The 22021-nt window shown below is 48.9% G+C and overlaps 1 protein-coding gene across 18 annotated transcripts; it reads right to left on the bottom strand.

Moving 5' to 3' along the window:
- Window positions 1–635: 635 nt before the first annotated feature.
- Window positions 636–21786, bottom strand: gtf2ird1 (GTF2I repeat domain containing 1). 18 transcript variants are annotated; one of them, XM_040181171.2, is made up of 28 exons: window positions 20567–20898; window positions 18549–18694; window positions 15999–16119; window positions 15082–15223; window positions 14395–14571; window positions 13940–14123; window positions 12419–12738; window positions 10935–11030; window positions 9968–10051; window positions 9399–9582; window positions 8020–8045; window positions 7286–7412; window positions 6793–6836; window positions 6489–6569; window positions 6100–6258; window positions 4974–5027; window positions 4679–4759; window positions 4410–4593; window positions 4243–4304; window positions 3583–3651; window positions 3192–3459; window positions 2882–2910; window positions 2745–2792; window positions 2552–2629; window positions 2222–2414; window positions 1922–1959; window positions 1739–1842; window positions 636–1420 (listed from the first exon to the last, which is right to left on the bottom strand). In XM_040181171.2, exons 3-28 carry the CDS (start codon window positions 16113–16115, stop codon window positions 1352–1354), a joined length of 3018 nt encoding a protein of 1005 aa, XP_040037105.2. In that variant the 5' UTR covers window positions 16116–16119; window positions 18549–18694; window positions 20567–20898; the 3' UTR covers window positions 636–1351. The 18 variants fall into 18 exon arrangements, with proteins under 18 accessions (XP_040037105.2, XP_077963057.1, XP_077963061.1 ...); XM_078106931.1 differs by having other exon boundaries at window positions 18479–18694; window positions 20567–20833; XM_078106935.1 differs by having other exon boundaries at window positions 4679–4756; window positions 18479–18694; window positions 20567–20833.
- Between the last annotated feature and the right edge of the window lie 235 nt (window positions 21787–22021).

Here is a 22021-nt window from a genome sequence, read left to right as displayed (position 1 = left end):
GAGGTTATGCAAAGTGTCGCTGCAGAAAGACGAGCTGCGTGTTCAGCACACGGAAACTTGTAATAGCAAAGTCGGTATACACATGTAATACTTCTGGGACGTGAAACCACCGGTGGTTTATATATTTGGCTCCATCACGAATCGATAAGCGTCCACGTGGTGATTTGTCCTGTTGGTGAATGTGCAGTAACTGGGCCGCGGGGGCGACCGACCTCAAAAAAAAAAGATAGAAAAAAAGGCTAAAAACACCTGACAATCAAGGTCATTGAACTCGTCTTGTTCACCCCCCCCCCCCCCCTTCCTGTTACACGTGCGTTTTCCTGCTCTCAGAGCTGCAGCACAGTTGAACTGAGTCGTAACGGGCTGTAATAAAAAAAAAAAAAGAGGAAAATGAACCGCGACTCTTGACTTCATCCATTTAGGAAGAGAAACCTTTGGGGTGGGGGGGGTACGACCTGCTTCCTCTATGGGAGGAGAATATAGTGGCGGTAAAACCCCAGGGTCCACCGGGGCCTCTACATGACACCGATGTATTGAACACTTCTCTCCGGTTGGTTTCCTGTTTGTTGGACCCACATTTGTCCATCGAAAACCACTAAACATCCCAAGAAACAATAAACCGACAGAGTGCAAAGTGCAAGGCAACACATTTTAATTGAAAGGCCTAATTGGCGTTAAGGTACAGCATTATTACACATCGACATCGCAGTAATAACATACCTTCCTTTACATGATACATTCAGGCTGACTTTAAAATGACATATTGTACAATATGTTAATGTGGCGCTAACATAAAAAGGCCGTGTGCTGAGCGTGTTACGGCGTTCTGCCCTCTTAATTTCCTTTAATCAACACACTCGCTGAGCGGCTGTTTGATCTGATTCCAGCGGAGAGACGTGTTAGTGTTGTGAGCCGTGTCACAGAATCATGTATTTTACATCCCTGCACATAATGTTATATTTCAATAAATATAATAAATAAAGAGTACAAATATCTGAATGTTATGGAAGGGGGGTTGTTATCAAAGATGCTTTCTTGTGTGTGTGTGTGTGTGTGTCAGTAATACATTGCAGCCAAATGCCGGATACAGCGACGTGACAAACACGTCAGCGACGTCTTCGTCTTCACGGAAAAACAAACAAAACAACGTCAGCGTCGCGATCCGCCTCGGAGGGAGAAGGACGGCCCTCCTGGCGGCGCCGACACACAAAACAAGCCCGCGCTTTTGATCCGAGTACATTCTGTTGATCGTCACGTCCGTTTGAGTCTCTGACAAAGCGTCGGTGTGGAAGAGGCGTGAACGGCGCCCTGGCAGACTCCTCCCCTTTCCGCCGCGGCCCAGGTCCGTCCTTCAGTAGTTCACTTTGCCGGGAACCTGCACGTTCACCCCGCTGTAGTCCACCATGTACATGGGCCACTGCTGCAGGCGAGGACGGGGACAAACAAAGGGATGCTCGTTGGCCGCGTCTCAAAACGCGCTTTTAATGTCAGATCCGTTTCAAGATTAAACATTTTGTGTCACTGTTTGTTTGTTAGTTATTCAGCTCATGTTGTGTATCATCTGGCCTCCGTTAAATCACTTCTTCTTTTCACTGCTTTATTCCATTTATTTGTGTCATGATTTGACCTTGTTATTATTGTGTATGTTCTACTGCATTAGAAGTGATTAAATGTTAAACCTCAGTAGATTTCTGTTGTCGTTTAATGAAAACACAGAACCACGTTTTCCCGAACTCACCATCACTGGGATCTGATTGGTCGACAGGTCGGAGGAGGCGGGGACCCGGTTGCTCTCTTGGACTCTCTTGCGCTTCCGTCGATTGGTGGAGGCGTCTGTTGCTGCTGGAGACACACAGAGTTTTTTTTTTTACTTGCCGGCGTCCTTGAGGACCGGAGCTCCAGGTAGAGGGACTCGACTTACCCGTGTTACACGCCTGGCTGCAGATCTCTGCAAAAGGTCTGAGAGACGGAGACAAAAATAAACTTAAAAAAACCCCCGTCTCTGCCTCCATTCTTTCATCACAGCTTAACCGCTTCCACGTCAAAATATTATTATTTACATTCCCCGCCGAGGAAGATTTATTCTTTGACACCTCAGAGCGGCTGGATTTAAAATCCAAAGCGTGAATAAAACCATAATGAGCTTAACTGCAGAGAAGCAAATAGAAGGAAAAACCCTCCCAGACTCCCGGGGGAACATTCAGCCGCCTCCGACACTCACTGCAGCTGGCTCTTGACCTCGAACGTCACTTTGTCCGCCGCCTGCAGGATCTTCTCCAGGCACGCCGCGTCGTAGGCGTTCGGGTTCCGGAAGGCGACGTCGTCCGGCAGGCCGCCGACCTCCAGCGACTCCGGGCTGCCGCGGATCAGCTTGTAGGGGACGGCGACGGAGCGGTCCAGGCCCAGAGCCTCACCTGAGACAACAGCGGCCACACAGACGTCAAGCTCCGCCCAAACAAGCGCGCTGGTGTCGGTGTGAGCGCGCAGCGTCTGACCAAAGGCCCCCCCGTCCCCTTTTAATCATGAAGAAGCGCAGAATGATGATGTTCACCGTATTTCTTGTTGAACAGCTCCTTGACTTGCTCCCGAAGGACCACCTTCTCCCCCATGCGGTTGATGTCGTCCTCGTCTGTGAGAGGAGGACAGATCGGGTGGTGCACTCCTTTACAAAATAAAAGACCCCGAAGAAGCAACTGGCAGGAAGAAGTCGGATTGTTCCACCGATTAGAAGATGGTTTGCTCACCGCTTATCGAGGCGTAGGCCTTCTTCAGTAAAGTGACGCGTCGGGGCGCTGGGGACCACAGGAGTCGTGATGTTACTTCACATTCACACGAGCTTTCTGTTCTACATTACGGTTATTGGATGAGCCTCTGTTCTCACCTGGTTTTGGAATGAGTCCTTGAAACGGTCTGCAAAGAACAAACACAAAGACACGCTAAACGTTTAACAGGTGCTGCAATGTAATCACGCTATTACAAGTCCAGGGCTCTTATTGTGAAAGGTAAGAGCAGAAGGATGGATGCGCTGCCTTTGTCGTCGAGGCTGAATAATAATGAAGTTGTCGTTTTGGTTAATGCTTAAATATGTTTTAAGTATTTAAACATGAAGGCTGCGTATTTAAACCCCCCGTTTGGTCCCATTACACGGGAGCGGGCTGTTGGGGGGCGATCACGTGACCGGCGGCCCCCACCTGGTGATGGTGAAGTTGATCTTGTCGGCGACCGCCAGGATCCGCTCCAGGTTCTGGGAGCCGAAGGTGCAGGGCTTCCTGAAGGGGATGCCGGGGGGGAGACCCTCGATGAGCACCGAGTCCGGGTTGTTCTTGATCCGCTTGTAAGGCACTTGGACCGGGTACTTGATGCCCAACGCCTCGCCGTACTTCCTGTTGAACAGGTCCTGGACCTGCTCGCGCAGCGTGTTGGCCAAGTCGATCCTGGACAGCTTGGACTCCAGGCACTCTGAGGGAGGGGGGGGGGGACAGTTTGCTCTTTTATAATCTCCATTCTTCAGTGAGAAGCTCAGCCTTTGAAGTGAGAAGTGCGACACAGAAGCACATTTATGTTCCATCAAATGTGACGCACCTGAGAAAGCGGGTCTCTTGGACGCGGCGGCGCCTTCCTCCGTCACTGGATCCGCGGCGGCGTCCGGCTCTGTGGGAAACAAAGGACGGGTTAAAGGGTTGATTTCGTCGCCTTTTGAGATTTACCGGCAACAACAAACAGTGGAGTGCGGCTCCTCATCCAGCAGCTGGGCTTTGTCACACGTGAAAAGAAAGAAGAGGCAGCAGGAAAATCCCTGCAGGGACTTTCTGTTTTTTTTTAAATCGCACATGGACTGGATTTAACCTTGAGAGCATCGCATCTTGAAAGCTGCATAATTCACTTCACACATTGAGGAGCATTCTGCTCGCAGCCTCCCTCCCGTCCGCTGCGCTGCTTTGTCTTTGACGGGGACGTCCCTTCTAAAGAGCCCTCACTGCAGGTGCAGGAGGTGAAATGTTACTGCTGCAGGATTCCGATACTGTGAAGAGAATCAATTCACGGAGGAGCTTTTTTTTTCTCCCTTTTCACCGCTGGTGCAAACGAGCAGCCCTTGAACCCAGAAGCATCATGGGAAATGTCGTGCTCTGACTCGCTGACAGCGTACATCTCGCATGCAGGATGAACGACGTGGGCAAAATGAAGAATAAATGATGACGGGTTAAGGACATGTGCAACGTGTTCCTCTTTTCTAGAACCTACCTGGGTCACAGATGGGCATTGAAGGCATCTCCAGTTTCACCTGCTCAGTCAGCAGCTCGGGCCTGGAGACAAACACAACGACCACAGAGAAAGGCGAGTGAGGAAAGCGGTGGTGCGCGGCGCGAAGCCTTCGGCATTAAGAGGAAGCGGCCCGCGCGGCTCTTCACCTTTTGATGACGAACTGGATGTGCGCGCGGGCGGCTAAGATCTTGCGCAGCTTGGCCGCTCCGAAGCAGTTGGGCCGGCGGATGGAGATGCCGTCGGGCAGCCCGCTGACGTACAGGTCCTCCGGGTACATCTGGAACTTGGAGTAGGGCACCGTGGCCGGTTCGGGCAGGCCCAGCGCGTCGGCTGAGGAAGAGGAGACGAGCAGCTCTTATGTTTCGTGGTGTCATTGAATGTGCATGTGGAGGGAGGGGAGGGGGCTGCAGCTTACCATACTTGATGCTGAAGAGGCTCTCCACTTGTCTCCGGAGCTGAAGAATCATTTCACCAATGTCCTCCACCAGACTCCCTGCTGGTCGAGTCAAACGTAGAAACAACCTCAGAGCGACAAACGGACAAAGGGACACGAGGAAGAGGAGCAGCAGGAAGTAGAGCCGACGTGGAAGTTGAATAGCACCGTTTTTGAAGTTCAAAGGTTGATCGATGCTTGTGAGCAGTGTGAAAACAGCTCGTCGAGAGACTGTTTTAAAAGAAGAACAGGAGAAGAACAGAGGACGAGTCGGTACCTTCAGAGGAGCGTCTGAGGCTCTGAGACGCAGCGCACGGCGACAGAGCTTCAGCTGCAGGGAGAAACAAACGCACACAATCACACAACCGAGCCGCTGTGAGTCAACGCACTAAATCATTACCAGCTGTTTTTTCCCGCAGTACTTATTGCATTTTATTTAATTAATTGCGGCTCCATTTTAAGCGGCTGACTGAGGAGACTCTGTTGTGCTTTAGTGGGAGACGACAGACGCAGCGGTGAGCCGACTTCTTCTGCGCGAAACTCTTCAGTCCACCATTGATTTTCACTTTACTGCTTGTGTTAGAAAATAGCAACAGAAAAGCATAATTCTACGTGTGACATTTGCTGCACTTACCTTCATTCTCTCTCCTTCAGTGGTCATTTGTGAAAGAAAAGAAAACTTAAACAAAGCACAATTAAAATCAACAAAATAAAACAAAACGCCTCTTGGAAGCATGACGTGCTAATAAGATCACATGGAGTAGACTCCTCCCTCTCTGAGGGCCTCGCTCATGTGTGCGTTTGCTTTAAATGACACAAACAACGTCCCTCCTCACAGAGGCATTAATGGTCCAGGATCATTTATGGCCATTCTTTAACCTTTACATATAAAAGGTAATAAATAAATGAAAGGGTTTACATTTAAGCATTGAATGCGTCTTTGGCAGGAGAGCTTAAAGGGTTCACACATATTCCTGTGAGTTCTTGTACTGAATGAAGCCGGTTGAGGAGGAGAGAGAAGTTTACTCATCTTTAGTTTTAACCTGTTACCCGTTTTATGTTAGAGGGAGGAGGGATTTGGGAGCATCGGGGGGGGGGGGGGTCTCTAACACATCTCTAATCATTATGGACTACAAGCTATGGTGGGCCTTTGGTTTGGGGAGTGTGTGTGTGGGGGGGGGTTCTTGAGGGTGGGGGTCTGGGGCTACAAGAGGTTTTGGTTGTGGGGAAGTGGAAGAAAAAAAAAGGGTATCGGAGCGTTTTCATACGTGTGGCATTCAGCTCCCTACAGGAAGAGAGTGCAGGGCGGCGCCGCGGGGGCCGCGGGGGGAGGCTGGTGCTCCGGCGGCTGCGGTGGGAAAGGAGGTGGGTGAAGTGGAGGTGGGGGGGGGGGGGGAGCTCACCTGCGTGGTTTTCCATCGGGGGATGTGGAGCCGGTGCAGCCGATGCGGCGGGCGGAGCCGGTGCGGCGGGGGAGGCGGCGGCGGCGGCGGCTGGACACGCTGCGGCCGCGAGCGGCTCGGCCGTGGACTCGCTGGACTCCTCCCCGACTGGGCCGGCCTCTGACGGAACAAACGGCGGATTCTTACAGCGTCCCCCCCCCTCATCCGTGTATCACGCACAATCGCACACTACGCCCGACATGCTCAATGTGCTCGCGTCTCACACGCAGTGTTTAAATAGAGTATTTATTACTTCCGGTCCACATTCCGCGTCACTTCTTGCCGGTTGGAGACGAGTAACCGCGGTAACGATGTTTTGGGCGAACGATAAAGTCCGACACTTTTCTTACCTGGCACGGTGACTTGAATGATGTCCCCATCTGGAGGCTCCGTTTTAATCCTTTTTAGAGGAATGCAATCTACTGAAGGACCTGCGGGGATCAAACCCTTCCCATCAGTGTGCTTCATGGCCGCGTTAAACAGATTCACAGCATGTGACTGGACTGCAACACACGACGCGACGCCTTCAGAGGCTCCCAGAGAGCACGGACGTCGCTTTAAAAACCTGCTACTGGAAGCTTCTGTTACATCAGACTGTGAGAGATACGAACAAAAAGGTCTAAATGATGCAGAAATGCTTCTATCTGCACGTACCTGCTTCACAGTCAGCCAGGGGACTCACGCACGCACTCGCTGATCTGTGAGATTAAATAAAACACACTCAGGTGACTCCCGAATTAAAGCGGCTTCATTATAAATACACAAGCACGCCGGCGACACAAGAACCGCTCGGAGGCTCGACACCGGCTGCCGACACTTAAGGTGAATGATTCGCCTTAGAGGAATTACTTCCCCCTGAAGTTCACCATTCGCACTGTGCGTCAGCCAGCAACGTGCCGCCACTTCCCTTCATAGGTGAAGCATTCCGCATAAAAAAACACCACCCGGCTACATGACAACGCCTGTTATTCTGAGAAATTACAGTTTATGTATTTACTCATCAGCTGTGGTACATAGTAATAAACAAGGTAGATATAAACACTCGGGGTTCTGCCAGTATCACGCCCCTCCCTCCAGGTTACACAATGTGTGTGTGTGTGTGTGTGTGTGTGTGTGTGTGTGTGTGCGCGCTACTGAACCTGCTCACCTGCTGCTGTGAGCGTTGCCCAGCGGCTCGGCGGCGGCGGGCGGCGTGCTCAGGTTGTCCAGGAAGCCGTCTTCGGGCACGGAGCCCGGGTCGTGCTTGCCCTCCTCCCTCGCCATCTTGCCAGCGGCTTTTAATATATTTTTTTGACAAACAAGATAAGGGAAGATAAACAAAACATCAGCGAGGAACATCCGAGGGCTGTAAATATATAAAATAAAGACTTTTAATTCCGGTAATTAACCGTATCGTGCGGCCGAATGTCGAGCTCACAAAGCAAGAGATGAAGTGAAGACATTTTACCCAGAGTTCCCTTTGGCAGGATGTCGATGATTCACTCATGTGTGACGGCACGGGTGTGTTTCCTTCAGCTGGGGGTGAATAATAAACTTGTGCCTCCAATACGGTCGTCCATGTGCTACTTTCAAATATGTGTAAACAAAGTGCTACACACCTACTCAAACGATATGTGTAGAATTGTAATTATATATATATATATATATATATATATATATGTCTGTTTGAATGTAATCTTGTCTGATAATTCAGGTATGGTAATTAAGATCAGAACCCCAGTGAAGAAACAACAGCGTGACATCAGGCAGGTAAACTATTATAAACTACACAACAGATTGAAATCTCTCCTCCCTAATAAGAGGCGGCGGCGTGAAGGTGCGGATGAATATATTAATCGACGAGGTCACATCACAGCTCATAAAAAAAAGGAGGAATCTTACCGGTGAAAATCCTTTCATCAAACATTCTGGAAGACAAAGAGAAGACGGGCGTTATTCTGAGAGTGTTTCTGCCCCTCGATGCAAATCACTGCCCCCCCCCAGTCTGCCATCGCCTTCCATCTACAGACACAACTGCTCCCTGAAGCCTGCTGTCTTTCTGTCTGTTTGTGGGGCCGTCGGATGAGGGGGATCGCGTGCGGTTGGACTGACGAGGAGCTGTTTGGCTCGTTAAAGCCGGGTGTCCTCGTTGTGTATCGGGGTCTGCAGCCCCACGGAGAAACAGCGTTCCCCTCTGGCGGGGTGAGGAGCTCTGGAGTCTGGTCTGAGGGGGGCACTAGAGGAAAGGCCTCTTTGTCACATGTCACAGGGCGACGCCTTCTTTCCTTATTGGGAACTCTACTCGCTGCCAGAGTGCCCAGATGTGGATTAATGCGCCGCTGAAAATAGTCCCTCCCAAGATCGACTGTTTAGTCTCCTCTGAATTTCTTTAGCAAAAAACTATCAGCCAGCAGCTGTTTTGGGAAATTAGTGAGAATCTATATAACGATTTATCCAAACAAAATAACTCATCGACTTTGGAAACACACATCTGGAAAAATAAAGTTAAATGAACTGAATTTGCATCAAACCTGGCTGTGCCTGTAACACAAAGGAGAAGAGCTGTTCTTGTTGCTTCCTCTTTGCATTGCAAAATGAAACGCTGTGTGGTCACCGTGCACATCTGTGCCACATGTAACACGTCCATTAGCCGTCAACACAACACACTTTGGACCACAATTCATTTTTAAAAAGCACTCCAGTGAGCTTTGATTTATCCGAAACCGAGCGGCTTATGAAGTGGATTTAAAATGCGGTCGTTATTACTTGTGATGTCATCTGGGTGTAATTAACAGCGAGGCTGCGGCTCCAAATGAGGTTCCAGTTAAAGCTGCCAAACGTTATAATTGACGACCGGACGGATTTAATTGAACAAAGTCTGTCAACAAAGAGCGTGCCAGAAGAAAACATCTGGACCGTCTCTCAGTAACAATGGGAATGTGATGCAACTCTGAAATAATTCACATCTCAATCTTTTTCTAATTCTATTACCACTAATGAGCTGCCTGCAGGACCGGGTAAAAGATGCGTTATCTCCAACGAGGCACGCCGGCTCATTTAAATCCGCCCGAACAAACGGATGGAAGAGCGGCGCGATACGCCGGAGAGGGGGAGGACTGCGCCACGACAGGAAATGGCTCAACCAGTTGGCGTGCGAAGCGCGCAGGCCGCCTCGCACGCCGGCTGCTTATTTAAAAAGGCGATTTCATGCCACAATCGCATCCCAAAGGTCCCCCGAAAAAACTAAAAACGGCTCCACTGATCTGAAGGGCATCGGTTACCGTTTGACGATGAAGCGGATCCCGTGGCGCTCGTCCAGGATGCGCTTCAGCTTGGGGACCCCGTAGGTGCAGGGTCTCTTGAAGGGGATCTGGTCCGGGATGCCGATGATCTCCACGGCCCCCGGGTCGCAGGCGATTTTACGGTAGGGGACAGGCACCATGTGATCCAGACCCAGAGCCTCGGCTGGACCAGGAAGCAAAGAGCAGCAGGAATTAAAGAGAAGGATGATGAATAAGCACGGAGCGTCTGTTCAATCATTGCAACAAAGTGGCAAACGGATGGAAATATTATAATATAAGATCTGCTTGACATTTCTTCCTTCAGTCTTTTTTGGTGGGGGCGGGCGGGGGGGGTTAGTGGGACTTAACGGCGTGTACAGACACATGTCTTGTGAATCACAGAGTAAAAGATGATCAAACCGATGCACTGACCCCAATCCATCAGGATGCGTAGATACGCACGCAATCATCACTGTGCTGGAGGAGACACCTTCGGTAAAATGCTGCTGCCCCCCCCCCCGTCCCCCCACCAGCACGAAGACAGAAAATACAAAGAGCGAGACGCTCACCGTATCTGCTGTTGAACAGGATCTGAACGCATTCCCTCAACGTGTTGATGTCTTCAGTTTCCCGAATGAAAGAGTCCCATTTTTCTGTAAGAAACAGACTTATTGGAAACACTTCCTGTCGACGCTTTCACACGGACACACGGACGCTTCTTCTGGGACGGTTTATTCCACCGTTGACACGGAATTGGGCTTTAGTTCAATGCAAGTAAAATAATCTCCTCCATTGACTGAATGTCAACTTGTGACTAACTGCAATCTCTTCATGCGATTACTTTTGACATTTCAGTAGCTTAGCCCTTAGGTGTTCAGGTTTAGTACAGTTTAGCCTTTGTTTTGAACACATTGCATGTTAATACAAGCAGAAAAACCTCTTCTAGTGAGGCTGATGTGAACCGTAAACATACCTTTGTGACAACATATTCATATATTATATATAAACCCTTTCTGATCTGACCCTTTTCTTTCATTTGGTTATGAAGATGACACAGTTGAAAAACATGTTGGTGTCAGATTCTACCTCAAACGTATTTTTGTGCAGCACTTCTTGTCACTTAATCGCCGCTGCCCAATATTTTCGGAGCTGGAATTAATGATCATTGACAGTGAACACTGGTACCGTCTTTGCCTTTAAATATAAATCTGTCACAAGGACACAAAATCCTCCGAGCAGTTAAAGTTCACTTATAATCGTATGGTTTAAAACCACGAGGAGCCATGACATTAAACTTTAGAGCTAATTAAGAGGAACTCTTAGGCAAATATTGAGCACATTGTGCTCTGTGCAGCTCAACTCGTTCACACCTTTAGATGCAGCTCAATAATGGGGGCTCACAAGGCGTGTCACTATATTCTCGGTAACATTAAAACATACAAATGTTGGCTGAGACAAAAGATGTGATAGAGGGGAACTGTCTCAGTGTGTCCGACTCGGATCACCAATGAACCGGTGTTGTGCACGTGGTCTCACCTGATCTTTCGTGCACTATGGAGAAGAGCAGCCTCTTGGAGATGTGGATGCCAGGAGGGCTCTGACCCTGATCCCCGGGTGGTCTTGTGGAATCCTCTGAAAATTAAATACACAGAGATGTTCACTTAGCATCCAGGTAGATACCGGATCCTTGACTAGATCATCTCATCACCTGACAAAATGAAGAAAGACCAGCTGAGATTTACTTTACATTACTTTTCTATGTGTTGTCTTGTTCACAGTGTGATAGCAACATAGTTGCATTAATGGATGGATGGAAGGATGAATTCATGGATGGATGGATGGAAGGATGGAAGTATGGATGGAAGGATGGAAGTATGGATGTATGGATGGAAGGATGGATGGATGGAAGTATGGATGGATGGGTGGAAGTATGGATGGATGGAAGGAAGGAAGTATGGATGGATGGATGGAAGGATAGATGGAAGTATGGATTGATGGAAGGATGGATGGAACGAAGTATGGATGGATGGGTGGAAGTATGGATGGATGGAAGGAAGGAAGTATGGATGGATGGATGGAAGGATAGATGGAAGTATGGATTGATGGAAGGATGGAAGGAAGTATGGATGGAAAGAAGGAAGGATAGATGGAAGTATGGATGGATGGATGGATTGAAGGACGGAAGTATGGATGGAAAGAAGGAAGGATAGATGGAAGTATGGAGGGATGGAAGGATGGAAGGAAGGAAGTATGGATGGATGGATGGAAGATAGATGGAAGTATGGATTGATGGAAGGATGGAAGGAAGTATGGATGGAAAGAAGGAAGGATAGATGGAAGTATGGATGGATGGAAGGATGGATGGATGGAAGGATAGATGGAAGGATGGAAGTATGGATGGATGGAAGGATGGAAGTATGGATGGATGGAAGTATGGATGGATGGAAGGAAGTATGGATGGAAAGAAGGAAGGATAGATGGAAGTATGGATGGATGGAAGGATGGATGGATGGAAGGATAGATGGAAGGATGGAAGTATGAATGGATGGAAGGATGGAAGTATGGATGGATGAAAGGATGGAAGTATGGATGGATGGAAGTATGGATGGATGGAAGGATGGATGGATGGAAGGATGGAAGTATGAATGGATGGAAGGATGGATGGTAAACAAGTCCCCCTGACGGCTGGTTGCGTTGCGCTAAAGGACTCATCCAGAGATATGTGTAAAACCAGGAAACGTTCCATAAAAGTAGTGCAGCTTTGAGGGAGATAATGAGCCTTATCATAATCAGACTTCAAAGAACACTGAAAGCGTTCCCCTCCTGCAGGGCGATCCGGAGGCGCAGGAAGCACTCAGAGATACATTTTTGTCATATAGAGAATTTTCAGTTTCATTATGACTATGACAATAATTGTGAACGTTCTCTCAATCTTGAATCTTTTCTTAAATGCCCCCAATGTTGACGCTCATTGCTGGAATCCCATCCAAACAGTCGGACCGCCCGCGCGCACATCTCACCGTTCGCCGCGCAGTCGTTGGCGGATGTGCTCGTCTTGTCCGTCCCCGCGGTCCAGTTGGCCAGCCGGTCCTTGCCCAGCTTGAGGAGGGACATGGGCTTGAAATCCAGCTTGCCGTCCGGGTGGGGCTTGGAGGACATGGGCATGCCGTAGAGAAAGTTGGACAGGACAGAGTTGCTGGAAGAGGCAGGACTCGGCGACGGGACCACGTGGGCGGCGGCCTTCCCCGCGCCGTGGCTGCCTGGTGTCGTGGCGGCGGCGGAAGAGTTGTGCTTGACGTCGGCGCCGGGCTTGGCTTCCCGGGGAACATCTTCTGCCGGCCTGTAAATAAACCAATTCCACCTTATTCCCTTGATAACTAACTAGAACGAGTGAAAGTTTTATCAACAGCGGTTATGCCCTAAAATAGAGACGTCTTAAGCAAAGTGACGCTAAATGTCGGTAAATGTGGAGTCACTAAAGCTTCTTGATTGCTGATCATTTCAGTACCGGGGAAACTTCTCATGGAAAACTGAAAGCTTCCTTCGGCTCATTGTCGTCTGCGTTTCCATGGCGCCGCTGATGACTCCGGGGTGAAAAACCCTGTGCAGCCAGCGGTTTTGTGTCCGCCTGTTTCATCACGTCGGGAAAATATAAACCTTGGTTCTGTGCCACGGCGACGACATTTAGTGCTGCGCGCTGTTTACCGATGCACATAGCAATGAGATGCACTCAACCATCTGTTGAGTGTTTGATGGTTATTTATTTGTGCTTTAGAACTTAACCGCTAACCGACATTTAGAAAAATAGCAAAAAGTCACAAACCCTTTTTTTTTTTCTTACTGACTTTAAAAACAAAGCGTGTGTAGAATTTGACCGCAAAGCCCAACTTTATTTTGTCTGACCAGGAGAAATGGTTTGATTAATACTGGAGTGCTTCCTTGTTATAGAAGACAGCCATAGACGTCATAAAAATAAAGTTTGTATTATACCTCGCACCAGAACGTTTTTAAATCAGACCCTGGTCCGTGTGGTGCAACGCTTCCACGTCCCCGGGGAAGGTTCCTCCAGTCAAAAAGGGGCTTTAATGAAATGTTGACTCTGGATCAGATAAAAAAACATCGTGCTCAGTCTTGTGGCACAATTTGATGACCTTGACCAGCTAGAGCTGAAAGTGTATTTCCATCACAGCGACGCGACATAAACTGAATATAAAGCAGTTTATTATATTCCCACATGACATCCCACCTCCTGTCCTCGCTGCAGCCAGTCAGTACGTAAGCTGAATAAATGATGAGACCTACTGGCCGAGCTCAGGCTTTGTTCACACAGTTACATCCACGTAAATCTGTGATAGAGTGAGAGACAAACATGCCGCCTTAGAGAGGGTTTGTCTATTCCTCACTAATGCACTGTAGCCCTCCTGCTACCAATAAGTGGCCCCGGGAGAAGCCCGGACAGATGTGTGACCTCTGCAAAGCATCAGAGGCGCAGCTAAAGATTGTGGAGCGGCCCAGCGGCGGCGCGAGGAGGAGCAACAGACCTTTTGACTGTGAACTGGATGCGGTGGCTCTGCTCCAGGATCTTCATCAGCGTCTTGGTGTCGTACTCGGAGGGCTTCTTCAGGGCGACTCCGTCGGGCAAACCGCGGGCCGCCACACAGCCGGGGTCCTTCTGGATCCACTCGTAAGGCACGGGGACCAGGCTGCTCTTCCCCACGGCCTCACCTGCGCGAGGCACAAAGCGCCGTGGGTTCTTTGGAGGGTTGCAAAGCTGTACCGAGTCACGCTGAGGCATTTCGCAAAATAGACAAGAGGTCAATAACGGGTGCAGAAATGCACGGAACCAAACTGTAACAATGCGCCGCACTCAGCAGCACCATCGATCACATGCACGGGTCATTGGCCCAAACCCCCCCCCCGCCGTCCCATAAAACGACGCATCTCCACAACTGTGAAGCCATTTATCAAAAGAGTCCATGGCATAAAATGTTCTTACTGTAAAGTACAGTGAAGACTTCCTCCACCATCTTCCTCAGGACAAAGATGTTGGATTGAACGTCCGATGGCGCTCTTGATTTCCCGTGCTCGCCATCCTTACTCAGTTTGCCGGGATCGCCTTCCTGGTCTTTGATATGAGCGTTAGCTGCGGCCAGGCTCTGCAGACACGGCCCCCCTTAGAGCCAAACGACAGAGATCACATCTCGCAAAGTGCAACACAACATTCTCTTTTCTTTTCACCTTGAATAACCGGCTAGATAACAGTGAACCATAACAGGTGGTTTACTCACAAACCCGGTGCACAGAAACATGCTGAGCGTGTGATTTGCTGTTTCACTTTAGCACTCAAGGTCAACAGGTTTGGATCGAAGCTAATCTAAGACATGCCTCAGCTTACACATACTAGTTTGTTTATAGGAAACGAAGGCTTCCATGTGTGTGACTGAGAGGCCACCTGTCAAGCGCTCTGACTTCAACCTCTGCACACTGTATAAAAGCAACTGCAACCCTACTGGAAAAAAGCCTCCGACAAGCTTATTGTGAATGAAAAATAAAATAAAGAATAGCAATGATGTGTTTACAGAAAACAGACCGAAGCGTGTGACAGCGCGTGACAGCGCCTCCACTTCCCGTCGAGGTTAAGGTCACATCGCCATCGAGAGAGAGAAACGACGACGACACTCACGGCAGAACTTGTAGAAGTCCGTTTGGATTTCCCTCCTGGAGTTGAGGAACACTCGGCCCTTCTCCGTGCCGACGGCAATCACGCTGTCCTCGTGCACGGTGACGCACGCCACCTCGGCGTTGAGCTTGGACATGGCCATGCACTGCGGGGCGAGGAGGCGTCATTTACCCGGGAGTCATTACGGAAAACCTCAGCAGATCATTAACATTAACTCAGAAACTGAGGCGTCCGTAAAGTCGGCTGTGAACATTTGATGATTGTTGCAGGCGGGGACTTAGAGGAGAGATTTCATAATGAACGATGAAGCCAATCACGATCTTCCATAGCTAAATTAATCCTTTTTGTTGTCTTTGATTATTTGCTTTTAAATGAATCTGTGCTTGTGTCCAAAAACACAGAGACGTGCAGGAGGAGGAGCTCACGCTACTTAGCTGAAACCAGGTTGAGAAACGTTGTAAACATAAACGTTCCCATTGTGTCCCAGTTGCAGTTCATGTGAATGGCGTCAGCTGACAGGAAGTAATTATCTCCCCGAGCTGTTGCCCAGCAACGCAATCGCCTGGCTTTCTATGACGTAACATTTTGGAGTTCATGGTAATTTAATGGCCTCAGTTGGAGAAGGTTAATCCTGTTAATCCTCACAACTGAAACATTAAAGCAGAAATCCTGAAAACAAACTTTTCACCTTTTAACTTTTCCTTAAAGAGACAATAATCGATTAAGCAAAGTTATAATCTACAAATCAAGTCGCAGTCACACCCATATTATTTATAATTTTAACTGCATATTTGCATGAACGATAAAAGCAGCTGTTTATCAGGCGGGTTTTCACTTATTGGCTGATAGCTGCAGATAATTTCCACACCGCAGAATGAGATGTCCGTAAAGAAGCCCCGCCCCTTCTGGGACATACGTACCACCGAGTCGAGGGCGGACACCAGGCTGGTGAGGATCTCCTGTCGGGCCGACACCAGCTGCTCGCCCCGGGAGGTCGTCCGGACGCCGTCGCACGCCAGCTTCCTCATCTGAGCCATGCCTCTGCGGAGCACCACAAGAACACGGTTGAGGCGGGAGCTGACCTGCATTCAAAGCAGTTTCTGATGACATCACGGGGTTTCACTTTAAGCAAATGCAAGCGTGCATTGGTTTTTCCTGCTTAATCTGAAGAACGCGTGTTTCAGTTGTCGTCACGTCGGATTGGACAACCAAAGGAAGCAGCGCCTGTTAGCAGGCTGCCAATGGAAGCGGCTTTTTCCACTCAAACCCACTATTTCAGATTCATCATCTGTGAACCATGGAAGTCTGTGCAGCTTCCATCCAGTAGAAGTTGAGATACGTTGGAACTTTGAGCTGCTGGTGTATCCAGTAGTTTGAGATATTTGGAGCAAAGTTTGGAGCAAAGTTGTCGACCGGCCGACGTCCCCTAACGCGGCTAAAACGCAAATCCCTCTGAATTCAGCAAACGGCGCTTCTAGGGCCTGAGAATAGTCATTTGGGGGCTAATTAGAGCGCTCGCATGAGGTCAAATGAGCCTCACTATGCAGCGTTTTCCCCCCTTGACAGATGGCACAGGAAAATGAGACGCAGACCCGAGATGACCGAGATAAGTTTCCACCACCACCACTACGTGCAGAGCGCCGCCGCGTAACTGCAAACACAAACTTCCTGCTTAGGAACTAAAAGCCACCAATCTCCAGATAACGCCGCTGACGAAATGTAGGCATGGAGGGCAAACAGATAGGAACTGTTAGAGAAGAGCTGCTCGGCTAAAAAACCAGGCACCACGTTCTCATGGCAACTGAGGCCCGTCTCCTTGGAAACTAATCTCGGGGCATTTGAACAATGCAGCTCTGGCCTTTAATCTCTCCAGACACTGGGAACCATTATGCTCGCCTCTGGCAAGCCCAAACCACTGACTCAATAGAGAGAGGTGGAGGGAGAGAGAGAGAGAGAGAGAGAGAGAGAGAGAGAGAGAGAGAGAGATAGAGAGATGGAGGGAGGGAGAGGAAGAGGAGGGCGGGTGTGATGGGGTTCAGCTGCACCGGTCTGAACACACCGAGTCTATTGGCCGTCTAAATCTGCCTCCCCTGAGGCCACAGCAAACATTAGCCCCCTCCTAAATTATTGCGGCCTCGAAATAGATGGCCTCTTTCCCTCACATCTTTAAAAAGGCAAAAGGGAAGCAGCGGGGAGGAGGAGGAGGAGGAGAAAGGTGGGGAAAAGCTCCGGCTCAAGAGTGCCACCATGTCAACTGCTCTGCAGAGGAAAGCACCGGCAGCAGATTACAACCTTGGAACTACTGTGATGCTTGAATGAAAAAAGGATTCAGCCAAGATTCTCAGATGCAAATCCTATAAAAAGCTTACTCATTATTCAAAGCAGGTTTTAAAGTAGGACTGGCAGGTTTGGTAACTTGACACAATGTGAACAAAGTGGAGTGCAGCACCGGTCTAATGCTCGGATCAGCAGAGGTGTAAGACATACAGCTCATTAACCAGTAACCTGATCAGTACTCAGCATTGACCATCACGCAGAGTCCAAATACCCGTAGCAGAACTGACAGAAATCGGATGGTTGCATCCCTTAAAAGGTCTAATGGACCTCATGAGAAACCTACTGAGGAATGTTTAGAAAATCATTTGCTAAAGAAGGTTAACAAAGTAGTTTTTTTTTCCTCTTTTCATTTCTCCTGATGTCTGGTCGTCTGCATCTCGAAGGGTTTTCTCTGCATCTTAACGTCCTGGGCAAACCGCCAGAGTGCCATTCGGAGCCAACCGCTAAGTGAATTGCTCAGAAACTGCATAAACCCCGTTGGAGAGGGACCCAAAGAGCTCTGTAATGCAATGAAGCTGTTTACTGACGGACGCGCTGCAGATCCAAATAATGTCAAAATCTACACGGGTCAGCGAAGGCGACCGGGTTCTGTATTTGAAACAGGAAGCTATCGTCGCTCTCGGGACAGATTTCAAACAACAAAAGCTTCTTTTTGGGGCTTTCTGAGGCAAAACATGACCACATGGTGTGAAAAATGACATATTTACAGCCAGACTTTCACTTAAACCAGGTCTGCTGGTCTGGAAGGCGAGGAACCCGTCAGTCTGTCTACTGTTTTGGATGGACAAACATTTCTGGTCTCATGTATGTATGTATGTAACGCGATTATGTGGTTACACCAGGCGCGACCTCTGCGTCTGACGATTAAAGACAAAGGGGAAGTGTCCTAATCCTGTCCCCACTGGTTGTGCAATAAAATCTGTTTGTAGAGAAGTCTATGAGAAAATGATTCTACTTCTCTCCTGATTTATTCTCTCAGCGAACGTTGTAAACATGAGTTTATTGACGGCCCACTTGGACGCGGACAGACCATTAGACCTGGCATGATTTAGGGCGGGGCTACCTCGTGACTGACAGGCGCTGTGCCGAGCTTTTCACAAAAAAGAACCCAGAAGAGATCTTAGAAAACTCGCCAGGCTTTTCACGCGTGGATCCGTGCTCTGTTTGTGTGTCTTTTTGTGTGAAAGGCGACGCACACAAGCGCGCAGGTGGCTTCCCACGATTCCCCTGATCTGCAGGTGTTTTCTTTTCTTCCCGAGGAAGGAGGCGCTCTGCTCACCTGTTGTTAGGCCAACAAAGGATACAAACACAATGGCCATTAGGGGAGTAGCACAGAATGTACACAGGCGCGTTGTTTGACGGTAACACAACTCCACGCCTTTCATGTAATCTCTTTGAGAAGCGTCCGCACAGGCCTGCGGCACATTTCCCACGTGGGAATCGCCGAACAACGTGAAGCACGTGTTTATTTGTCCGTGCTGTTTGCCACGTCGGGCCGCGGATTGAGGTCAGCAAGCCCTTTTGAAAATGGAGAGGAAACTTCGTCCGACTGGCTCAACGGGCTTAAACTGGCAGCGTGCCGGTCGGTTCCCCTGAAGTGTAACCGACAGGTGCCAGGCGCCAAGCGGGAGGGCCGGAGAGGTGTCAATCAAGGGCAGTCTTAGCTGGGATAAAGTGTGGGTGTAATAACACAGGTGTCAAAAAAGATCCTACGATAAATGTTTCGGATTTCTTCTTAATTTCTTTCCCTGATTGAATAAAGGGAGAGGGATTAATTTCAACAACACAACCCCTTCGATTACAGCGTCTTGTCCGAGGCCTTCGGGAACGTCATCACTGCCATAGTGATTCCTTTGAAAGTAGGATTCATCAGTAGGGAAAGGACCACCAAGGCCAAGCTTTACACGTTAGGACCACCGCATTTAATCCTAAACCCTCAAAACCCTTCAGTGGGTTTGTCACGGGTTAATTAAGACAAATACACAATGCCGATTAATTGGTTATTAATAGGGGAGTATTGGGCACGACAAATATGTAAAGCTTTCAAACAGGATAACTTTGTTGTGCGGTGGTACTGGACTCTGGGTAGAGAGAGAACTTCTTGTGCTGGCAGGAAAAGTACCATTAAAATTGCCATCACATGGGAGGAGAGGGGGAATTACTCTGAAAGCCGGAGACCCGCACAGGCTGCAAACCACAGGATGTGAAACGTGGGTGCAACGCAATAAAGTCAAGCTCTGCTCCTCCGAGAGGAAACGAGCGTGTGAACAAATCTCTTCATTTCCAACGCGCCTGACTGACTAAGCTTCTTCCCAGTCGGCCGTCTTTTTACTCTTCTTTGATCAAACTTTGTGGCTTCTTTTGAACCGACTACAACACACACACACACACACACACACACACACACACACACAGCATCGTAATAATACTATTAAACACAGGCTGCACCGCTCCATTGTTAATACGAGGGTGTGCGCGGCAATACGACAATTATTAACCCATTGTTAACTGCGTTTTGACCCGGTTTGTCAGTTAACTACCGCTTTATAAATGCTGAAGTTCAAACTGTCCCGTTCCCCTTGCTCGTTTTCCTTAGCTAAGGTTAGCTGAGGGTTAGCTAAGGTTAGCTAGCTGGCTTTGTTGCAACCTTATCGGCGTTAGCAATACATACGTGGAGATGGGGGGGGGGGGGGGGCGACGTTGTGTCCTAATCATAAATACAAGCTAGCCCCCCCCCCCCTTCAACCCCCCCCCGCAAGGTTACAGGGAGACGTCCCTCTAAACTGACTCCACTGCCGGCTAACTAATCACCGTTTTCTTCGCTACTCACCGACAGGTTAGCTAATCATCGCCGGCTCATTAGCTAACGGTACCATAATAAACCGTTGGAGTCAAACTAGCTAGCTCGCGCTCGTTAGCTCCGCGGCGTTAGCCTCTCATGCTAGCTGGCGCTAGCACTTTTCCTTTCATCCCCCCCCCCCCCCCCCCCCCCCCCCTTCCCTCGCCTCCTCCGCCCCCCCCCCCACCCCGTCCAGAAATTACGGTTATAATCTGTCATTTGCACATGTAACATGTCACAAAAAGCAACGCGCTCGGCGAGGGCAAACTGCAAAGCCGCTCATGAATGTTACAACGGCCAAAGAAATCTCACCTTAATTAGCGATTAAAGAGCCTTGTTGCCGCTGTCAATCCCGGAATAGGTTCATTCCCCCGTTTTAATCCATCGGAAACGCTCGCGATTCCCATCCACAATGTAGCCGTGCCGCCTGCTAAAACATCGTAATCCGGATCATCACACTGTTGACTTCGATCGCACGTTTTATAATCTATTATTTGTGTATTTATTCTTAGTTTATTCCCCCCCCCCCCCCCTTAACAGAGCAGGGTGTCCCTCTCCCCTTTCTTTGTTCTGTAATCCAGTAAAATTGAAACTCATTCGCCTCCTGCTAATCCCAGCCCAACGCAACAACAGCATCTATTGGCTGCGATTTACATACAGGATTAAAGAGGAAACCTCTGGAAAACACCCCGAGGGGACGCGGTTCACACGGAAGGGAGACGTATTATGTTTTTATTAGGACTTTTTAAATCACTACCTTTGACACTTGGCTGCAACTTTTTGCTCCAGAAAATGCCTCAGATTTCTCTCAGGCGGTGTTTTTTTTTTATGATATCCAAAATGACTTTTGGGATTTGTCCGCAGTTAGTCCACTGCTTCTGTGATTATTACATAATGTCAGGGAAGGAAACAAGTAGCTAAAAAAAAAAAGATAAACCTAATTTTCAACCACATTAAAGTCGGTTAGTTTTTTAGAAACTTTTGCAAAAGGTGATTGTTCCCATATTTTTATTCGGTCTGCTTGCTTCTTTAAATAATAATCACTTATTTATTCAAATGAAGCTGCCCTCTGGCAAAAAAATAAATAAATGAAAGTGACGTGTGAATGAGTGTGTGTGTGTGACACGTGGAGGTAAATAAACACGCAGTGTCTGTCTGCAGCTCACCAACAGGATTTATTGCTTCCACTCCTCATGCAGTCATCCGGAGAGCAAATGTTCCCCTGGGAGGAGATACTTACGGCGGGGTTGGTTTTACCTGGTGTTTGCGCCCGGGCATTGGAGAAATGCTGCTGGTTGCCGGCAGAATCTCCCCAAACGAACCGACCGGCTCGGCTCTGCGGATCTACGACCCGTCTCCTGCCCTGTGCCCTCAAAAAAAAAAAAAAACATGCTGAACTGTGACAGAGATGCTGTGAAATAAAACACCAGCGGCCCTTTTCCCACGTTGTTAATATTTAATGACGCAATCTCCAAACGCGTTGCAGCAAAGCGCACGAGCCCTTCCAGCGGGAAACACGCGCGGCGTCCAATGGAAGAATTCACTTTATCTTCACCTGTGCAGCGGCGGGTTTGGTGTATTGACGGAGTCTGTGCTGAAGTGTTCAGTAAATTAAAAAAGCTTGATCAGTAGCGATGCGAGGTGTCACGGTGCATGGTCTTATGGGGATTGAGCACACAAAGGGCTTTATTTATTCTATAAACACAGAATAACAGAACTGAACCCAGCGGGGACTCTCCAAGGATCATTGGGTCCCAGCGGGAGGTC

Source organism: Gasterosteus aculeatus, chromosome 7, assembly GCF_964276395.1.
Source record: "Gasterosteus aculeatus chromosome 7, fGasAcu3.hap1.1, whole genome shotgun sequence".
Lineage (NCBI taxonomy): Eukaryota > Metazoa > Chordata > Actinopteri > Perciformes > Gasterosteidae > Gasterosteus > Gasterosteus aculeatus.
Note: the sequence above shows the minus strand (reverse complement) of the source record. Positions and strands in the feature narration are given on the sequence as shown.